We start from the raw sequence: 9,589 nt of genomic DNA, 5'->3' as shown, positions 1-9,589 counted from the left end.
TGACACAGTGTGATGACAGTGTGGTGGTCAGACCAGCTGACGCTGTCCATGTCACTGACAGTGTGTGATGACAGTGCGGTAGTCAGACCAGCTGACGCTGTCCATGTCACTGACACAGTGTGATGACAGTGCGGTGGTCAGACCAGCTGACGCTGTCCATGTCACTGACACAGTGTGATGACAGTGTGGTGGTCAGACCAGCTGACGCTGTCCATGTCACTGACACAGTGTGATGACAGTGTGGTGGTCAGACCAGCTGACGCTGTCCATGTCACTGACACAGTGTGATGACAGTGTGGTGGTCAGACCAGCTGACGCTGTCCATGTCACTGACAGTGTGTGATGACAGTGCGGTGGTCAGACCAGCTGACGCTGTCCATGTCACTGACACAGTGTGATGACAGTGCGGTGGTCAGACCAGCTGACGCTGTCCATGTCACTGACACAGTGTGATGACAGTGTGGTGGTCAGACCAGCTGACGCTGTCCATGTCACTGACAGTGTGTGATGACAGTGCGGTAGTCAGACCAGCTGACGCTGTCCATGTCACTGACACAGTGTGATGACAGTGCGGTGGTCAGACCAGCTGACGCTGTCCATGTCACTGACACAGTGTGATGACAGTGTGGTGGTCAGACCAGCTGACGCTGTCCATGTCACTGACACAGTGTGATGACAGTGTGGTGGTCAGACCAGCTGACGCTGTCCATGTCACTGACACAGTGTGATGACAGTGTGGTGGTCAGACAAGCTGACGCTCTCCATGTCACTGACAGTGTGTGATGACAGTGCGGTGGTCAGACCAGCTGACGCTCTCCATGTCACTGACACAGTGACAGAAACCAACCCCAGATGACTGTGACTGAACCAACTGAATAAAACCAACACAACTGAAACGTGAAACACAACAAATGGTTTTTATTGCGCTGAACAATCTCCACACACACACACAGAGATGTGGCCCCAGGTGTGGCCCACAGAGATGACCACACAGTTAACATAAAATACAAGTAGGGAAAGAACACAGGAGGACCAGGCGCAGAAAAACCACATACACATCACATACATCACACACACACCGTCATGTCCACACAGCACACATCACCACCAGAGTCAACAGTCACATCTATCGTCCATCACCTTGCACGCCATGTTGTCCAGACTGTCCACATAGCATCATCCATCACACACATCATTATTTCTAAACAGCACACACCACCACAGTTACACAGATCTACGTCATGTCATCAACGATCTTGCACATCATGTGGTCCAGGCTGTCTACATAGGCATCGTCCATGGGTTCCTCCTTGATGGCCGACGACTTCTGCAGCAGCTCACTCTCCACCAGCAACTTGGAGTCGAGGTTCAAATCCTCTGGAATGGCGCTCTGGGCTGTCTGGATCAACTGTAACATCAATCATGACTGACTGTAACCCACTGACCAATCCACAATCATCACTAACATCAGTCATTACTGACAGTAACATCAATCATCACTGACTCAGTGTAACCCACTGACCAAACCACAATTATCACTGACTCGAACATCAATCATCCCTGACTAACAATCATCACTGACTGTAATCCACAATTATCACTGAGTGAAACAATCATCACTGACTGTAATCCACAATTATCACTGAGTGAAACAATCATCACTGACTGTAATGCACAAGTGTCACTGAGTGAAACAATCATCACTGACCGTAATCCACAATTATCACTGAGTGAAACAATCATCACTGACTGTAACCCACAATTGTCACTGAGTGAAACAATCATCACTGACTGTAACCCACAGTCATCACTGAGTGAAACAATCATCACTGACTGTAATCCACAATTATCACTGAGTGAAACAATCATCACTGACTGTAATCCACAATTATCACTGAGTGAAACAATCATCACTGACTGTAATCCACAATTATCACTGAGTGAAACAATCATCACTGACTGTAATCCACAATTATCACTGAGTGAAACAATCATCACTGACTGTAATCCACAATTATCACTGAGTGAAACAATCATCACTGTAACCCACAATCATCACTGATGGGAACCCACTATCGCTGGCAGTAACATCAAACATCACTAGCATCAATCATCACTAACAGTAACCCCACAATCAGGTTATCAACAAAATGTTCATGATATGAATTCAGACACACCTACATGACATAATCTCACACAGCTCCATGACATGAGATAATCTCACACAGCTTCATGACATGAGATAATCACACACAGCTTCATGAGATAATCACACACACACCTGCATGACATGATAATCACACACCTGCATCATTTGAGATTCATACAATAAGGCACACCTGCATGGTACGAGATATACCCACCTGCATGATGTCAGATACAGCTGCATAATGTGAGGGAATAAGATACTTGCAAGGCATGAGATAATCAGACACACCTGCATGGTAAGAGATAATCGGACACACCTGAATGACGAGTTTCTCAGACACACCATGACATTAGGTAGACACCTGCATAACACGAGATAATTAGACATTTGCATGATGCGAGATAATCGCACACCTTCATCAGTTCATGGCGTTGACTTGATCAAACACACCTGCAAGATGCGAGATAATCAGACCTAGCTACAAACCTGCTTTCCCTAAAATCTGAACCTGAGTGTCTCAACAACAATGTATTTTCTGAGAAAGTGTACTCGAGATACACTAACAACATAATGTAACTTCGGTTTTAACCTCCCCCTGGTCCCTCACCTGTGGCGCTGTCATTGTGGCAAGTCCTTTCCCATCGCTGACTGTCACACCCAATCGTGTTTCATCATCAACAGGTTTAACAATAACAAGGCACCTCCAGGTTCATACAACAATTTGGGGCAAATTTCTAATCAGTGTTGTACACGATAGCACTGTATCAAAAATCTGCGTACAAAATAAACAAAAATATGCACTGATGGACAGACCTGGGTGAGGTAACAGTCCCGCTGTGGACAGAGGTGTGTCAGGTAACGCGACCCACCTGGATGACATGGTCCAGGTTGCCCTGAAACTTGTCGGAGATGTTGTTGCGCTGTTTCCTCTGCTCCTCCATCATGACCCGCAGTGTCTCCCGGGCCTGGTGGGGGCGGTACTCGTTGATCAGGTGATGCATGTTGATGAACAGCAGGTTCAAATCCTCCAGCTTCTCCACCCGCTTCGGGGAGTCTGGTGCCCGGATCAGGATGTCGATCAGGTCCAGGAAGTTGATCAGGATGGAGTGGTTCAGCTTCTTCAGCTCCCTCTTGTGGTCATAGGCCTGAGGGTACAGGCGCCGAACCCCCGATGCTTCCAGAGGGCGAATGATGGCATCGTCTGCTGTGAACGTCTGACCAAACATCTGGTACTTGTCCTGAAAGAACGCATCCACAATTGTTTTTATCTAGATTGTACAACAAAAGAAAGTCACCTTATATCTGAACTAAAAACAAGAGAGAGAAGGAACTTAAAACTGAAATATCAACAAACGCTATAAACGGCAGAAAACACCCAAAGTGAGAGAGACAAAGAGGGAAAAGAGAGAGACAGTCTGCTCACACGCACACAGACACATTAAACACATTCACCAGTTTGCAATCTCAAAGATGCCTTCTGCCTATACACATATATACCCAGATCCCATCTACACACACATGCAAACATAATCATATATTCACACACACATTATGCACTCATACTTGTAGCAGTCACACACCTGACACGTCTTGAGCTATCTGAAAAGGTGTGTGTGTGAGAACAGGGAGGAGTAATTACAGAGCAAAGGTAGCCAACTCCAAATTACACCAACAGCAACAGATACAAATGACCTAATAACCATTTGGTGATGAACTAAAATCCACTATATTATTATTTCCCTGCATCCAGCCACAGCACACTGTGCACTGTGTCATCATGCTGTGAACAGATGACACTGAAGGTATTTTGTTTTGACCATAAACATTCGACGGGCGCAATAGCCGAGTGGTTAAAGCGTTGGACTGTCAATCTGAGGGTCCCGGGTTCGAATCACGGTGACGGCGCCTGGTGGGTAAAGGGTGGAGATTTTTACGATCTCCCAGGTCAACATATGTGCAGACCTGCTAGTGCCTGAACCCCCTTCATGTGTATATGCAATCAGAAGATCAAATACGCACGTTAAAGATCCTGTAATCCATGTCAGCGTTCGGTGGGTTATGGAAACAAGAACATACCCAGCATGCACACCCCCGAAAACGGAGTATGGCTGCCTACATGGCGGGGTAAAAACGGTCATACACGTAAAAGCCCACTCGTGTGCATACGAGTGAACGCAGAAGAAGAAGACCATAAACATTCTGTCTGTGTGTTGCCACTTTTCTTAAGTGGAGCGTACGAGTACGACTGATGACCGACATTGTGGTGGTTGATAATTTTAGCAAAGGAAACAGTGTACACTGTGTGGAGATAAGAGGTCTAAAACAGATCCTTGAGTGACTCTGCATTCAACACTGACAGGTGCAGACTGGAAATTGTCAGCTATGGTATTAGTAATATAAACACAACAAAAAAAACACAACAAAAACGAATAAAGCACAAACGATCTTTATCCATGCAACTAAGGTGTTTATATGAAAAGAAAAGAAAAAAAGAAGACCTGACCTGATGGGGTGGGGGTGGAGGTGGTGGAGCCCGGCCACGTTTGATGTTTTCATCGGTGTACTGGTTGACGTAGTTCATGGGGGGTGGGGGGAAGGCGCTGACTCCCTGGTTCTCACTCATCTTGGCCTCCTTGTGACTCCACTGGGGACACGCCACAGGAAACCTTCACACATCACAAGGTACTCATACTGGCCTCCTTGTGACTCCACTGGGGACACGCCACAGGAAACCTTCACACATCACAAGGTACTCACACTGGCCTCCTTGTGACTCCACTGGGGACACGCCACAGGAAACCTTCACACATCACAAGGTACTCACACTGGCTTCCTTGTGACTCCACTGGGGACACGCCACAGGAAACCTTCACACATCACAAGGTACTCACACTGGCCTCCTTGTGACTCCACTGGGGACACGCCACAGGAAACCTTCACACATCACAAGGTACTCATACTGGCCTCCTTGTGACTCCACTGGGGACACGCCACAGGAAACCTTCACACATCACAAGGTACTCATACTGGCCTCCTTGTGACTCCACTGGGGACACGCCACAGGAAACCTTCACACATCACAAGGTACTCATACTGGCCTCCTTGTGACTCCACTGGGGACACGCCACAGGAAACCTTCACACATCACAAGGTACTCATACTGCTCTCTGTCCAATTCCCATAACACTGCCACTGTCATTATTATAATTTGTATAATTATATCTAGTTGAATTTCACTGACAAAAAAATGAAATCACACACAAAATCCCCCACCTAACACCATTAGTACCACAATGTTGATGTATTTGTTTTCCCATCAAAGTTTATCTTTCTGTGGAATTTTACCCTTTTCTTTTTGTGGGTTCTTTCACTGGTTTTGGTTTTACGTGTGCTAAGTGCATGCTTCACTGGGGACCTTGGTTACTTGTCTCATCTGAATGAGTAACTCACTTTCCCCATTCCCATATTCCCTCATCCCAGTCCCCTATCCCCTCATTTCCCCATTTCCCCTCACAACCATGCCCTTATCCATCATCTCAGTTTCAGTTTCAGTAGCTCAAGGACACATCACGCTACACCACATCTGCCAAGCAGATGCCTGACCAGCAGCGTAACCCAACGCGCTTAGTCAGGCCTTGAGAAAAAAAAAGGTGAATAAATAATAGATAAGCTTACATAAATAAATAAATAAAATAAATAAATAATAATTATGATATAAAAAAAAGGTAGTAGTAATGATAATAATAATAAAATAATAATAATAATAATAATAAATAAATAAATATCCATCATCTGTCAACAGACACTGAGCAACTGACTTACAGAGTGAACCCCAATGAAAATCTGGCCTGCCGTGGTGAGCAAACCCTCCCATCAGACATTTACAAGTTACATTTCAGCCCGACTCAATTCCCTTGAGTGTGAGCCCAGCTGACCACAAACTGCCATATAAATATCAAGATTCAAGAATAATTGTCCAAAAAATGGATGTCTTTCAACATTTCAGAGCTGGAAACACATCATAAAGTAAGCAACAAAACATGTTAAAACTTAAATTTGAATTTCAACCATAACTTCTAGTTCTACTCAACAGACTCTTGTGATAATTAAGAAGCTCATCTGCCCTACAATCTATTCTCTCTCTCTCTCTCTCCTCTGCATGTCTGGGTGTGTATGTGCACACATACGTGTGTGTGTGCATATGTGTGAGTTTTAAATAAAACTACCATTCATGGATGATGAAAGACACCTTTAACTTGGGAAAGGAAAACATCATCAAGATGTACGTCTCCTTCCTGTTTTTCACAGTACTGTGTGGCATCTGGGAAGTGACACTTTATGCAGCTAGCCACACAGGAACACCTTTCATGATATGCATGAGGAGAGTTAACCCACATGGGCGCAATAGCCGGATGGTTAAGTGTTGGACTTTCAATCTGTGGGTCCCAGGTTCAAATCTCGGTAATGGTGCCTGGTGGGTAAAGGGTTCAGATTTTTCCGATCTCCCAGGTCAACATATGTGCAGATTTGTTAGTGTCTAAACCCCCTTCGTGTGTGCAGGCACACAGAAAATCAAATATGCACATTAAATAAAGATCCTGTAATCCATGCATTGCAAGCGCTGGGTGGGTTATGGAAACATGAACATACCCAGCATGCACACACCTTAAAATGGAGTATGGCTGCCTACATGGCAGGGTAAACAAACAATATGGTCATATACATAAATGTTGACAACGACCTTTGGACATTATTGGAAGAAGAAGAACAACTCCGTTTTCGTTGGTATTGACTATCAGTATTGACTGATAAATATGCACGTTAAAGATCCTGTAACTGTAACCCATGTCAGCGTTCGGTGGGTTATGGAGACAAGAAAATACCCAGCATGCATAAAATGCTAGTAATGGTCAAAGTTATGACCGCTGAGCATTAATGGAAGAAGAAGAAGAAAGCATTTTGCTTCTTTCCACGAACTGGATTCAAATCGATGTGATGTCCAGTTCGTTGTGGTACCCCTTTTCCTCATTTCTTTCTTTCTCACTTCAGTATTTTTTCAATACATCAGCCAGCACTCCACCCCACGTGTGATTCCTGTCCACTATCCAGACATGAAGTCAACTGGCTTTGGGCAAAACAGCCCAGAGCTAACACCACAAGTCCTACACATGTGCGCAATCCCCCCCCCCCCCCCCCCCCTTCCTCCCCCTTGATTCTTCTTCTTCTTCCTTGACAGCGAATACAATCAGGTACAGGTACAGAATTTGGGACTTTTTTTTTTTTCTTTTTTTTTTAAAAGCCTTTTTGGCTTTTCAACGCCCCTTCTTAATATAGAAATAGTTTAGGGTTGCGTACATGCGTATGAAATTTTTTTAAATGTTCATTCATCAAAATCGAATGGTTTTATTAATGATTTAGAGTCATTGTCTAGAAGATTCTTGAACTGGTCAATAGTTATAGCTGTTTTTGTTGAATTATTCAGTGCATTCCATCCTTTAACTGCTCTAAAGCTAAAAGAAAACTTATGAATATTTGTTCTGCAAAATTTTGTGAAAAGGTTAGTATTTGAACCTCTGGTAACATGGAGTTTGTTAGTAGAAAAGAAGGTGCAGGGGTCAGTGTCAACCACTTTACTAATTATCTTGAATACTTATCATGTCTCCTCTATATCTTCTGTATTTTTGTGAATGCAAGTTTAGTTGTCTCAAACGGTTCTGGTAGTCCAAATCTCTTAACTCTGGTACCATTTTAGCTGCTCTCTTTTGCACCTGTTCAACTGCTTTTGACTGTCTTATTAGTCTGGGATACCAAATCAGCTAGTTGATTATTCTGTCACTTTTGCAAGGGGTTCGCACTCGCAGAAAAAAAACCAAAAAACAAAAACAAAAAAACATGGGCGTGGCTTTGAAATGGGCTCGAACAATGATGTCATGCTGATGTTGGTCAAGTGGAAGAAGAACACAAGAAGAATGAGGAGACAACCTACAACAAAGTACGTCGTGCGCCTACTGATGAGTTTTTACTTTAACAGTCGTTGTTCGGTTGCCGAAGACAGTTTCTAAGTTATGTCAGTGTCATTATACAATGTGTTAAAATATAAAAACAGCCAAACCTGGTAAATAATATTATTGGCTTCGATTTTTTCACCACTGGTATTTGTCACTGTCTGTGGATGCTCAGTTGACTCGCCTCAAAACCGGATGCGGAGGCAACAAAATAATAGCTTGAAGGAGCTACATGTAAAAACAAACTCGCAGTTTCGGATTTCCCTTTTCCTGTTCATCTAGGTAAGCAAATGTGTAGTGTTTTTGGATCAGTGCGCGCGCCTTAACACCTCCTTGAACAAAACCGAAACTACAGTGTTGCTGTATGGTAGCAAATATACGAAAATAAGTTCCGAAGCTTTCAAACAGACCCTTCCTCGTGACAAGAGAGAATTGTTGATCGCGAATAAAAATTTTGGTCAAGAGTCCGCACTTGATTTGCCTAGACTTTGACCCTTCAAAGAATTTTAAAAATAAAAAAAGAGAGAGAGAGAGAGAGAGAGAGAGAGAGAGAGAGAGAGAGAGAGAGAGAGAGATTAATATACTAGTTAATAAGAATAGAAAAAAAACTGATTCTTCAAGTCGATCATTGAATGCATTAGTTGGTGCTTATAACCTATGCATTAGCCAAAACTTATGGAGAGAGAAAAAAAAACACCACTATTGAAAATAATAAAATACTTTTTTTTTTTTTAAACAACAAAAAACTGGCATTCGTGCCAGTAATTAACGTGACCAGTGTTCTTTCATGGCAACATACCGCTGCATGGGTTATTATATAACATTACTGATATACTACTACTACGAATAATAATAATGGTATTTAGATATTGCTGAATCTTGTGCATAGACAAATCAAAGCGCTTTCACGCCAGACATTCACACACATGCATAACTCTAAAACTGGAGAAACTGAAGTTAAGAAAGAGGCAGGGAATGGGGGTTATTTTGGGAAGAGGTGGGTTTTAAGGCCGGCCGTCAGACTTGAAAGAGCTGAGTGTGGAGACTTGACGAAGCGAAAGAGGAAGTTCATTCCAATTGCAAGGTCCAGAGACAGAGAAAGAACGGCGGCCAACAGTCGAGAGTTTGAATCTGGGAATGCGTTAGCACAGTGGATCCGAAGCTGATCGTTGTGAGCGAGATGGAGTGTATAGGTGAAGGCATGCAGCCACAGAGGTAGGAAGGGGCTGATTTGTGAATACATTTATAACATAGAGTGCTGATCTTGTACTTTATTCTGTGTGAGACAGGGAGCCACTGGAGATGTTGCAAAAGAGGAGTGATGTGCTCAGATCTTTTCTTTCTGAGTGCGAGTCGGGCAGCAGAGTTTTGTACTCTGCGCCGGAAGGGACTGAATGGATGAAGCAGGCAAACCAGACAATAGAGAGTTACAGTA

The 9,589-nt window shown here is 43.7% G+C and overlaps 1 protein-coding gene across 2 annotated transcripts; it reads right to left on the bottom strand.

The window, feature by feature from the left end:
- Positions 1-898: 898 nt before the first annotated feature.
- Positions 899-8,366, bottom strand: LOC143298726 (mediator of RNA polymerase II transcription subunit 7-like). 2 transcript variants are annotated; one of them, XM_076611646.1, is made up of 4 exons: positions 8,262-8,366; positions 4,653-4,793; positions 3,019-3,387; positions 899-1,408 (listed from the first exon to the last, which is right to left on the bottom strand). In XM_076611646.1, the coding sequence occupies exons 2-4, from the start codon at positions 4,770-4,772 to the stop codon at positions 1,235-1,237; spliced, it is 663 nt and encodes a 220-aa protein (XP_076467761.1). In that variant the 5' UTR covers positions 4,773-4,793; positions 8,262-8,366; the 3' UTR covers positions 899-1,234. The 2 variants fall into 2 exon arrangements, with proteins under 2 accessions (XP_076467761.1, XP_076467762.1); XM_076611647.1 differs by having other exon boundaries at positions 4,653-4,815; positions 8,262-8,362.
- Between the last annotated feature and the right edge of the window lie 1,223 nt (positions 8,367-9,589).

This window comes from Babylonia areolata, chromosome 24 (assembly GCF_041734735.1).
Source record: "Babylonia areolata isolate BAREFJ2019XMU chromosome 24, ASM4173473v1, whole genome shotgun sequence".
Classification (NCBI taxonomy): Eukaryota; Metazoa; Mollusca; class Gastropoda; order Neogastropoda; family Buccinidae; genus Babylonia; species Babylonia areolata.
Note: the sequence above shows the minus strand (reverse complement) of the source record. Positions and strands in the feature narration are given on the sequence as shown.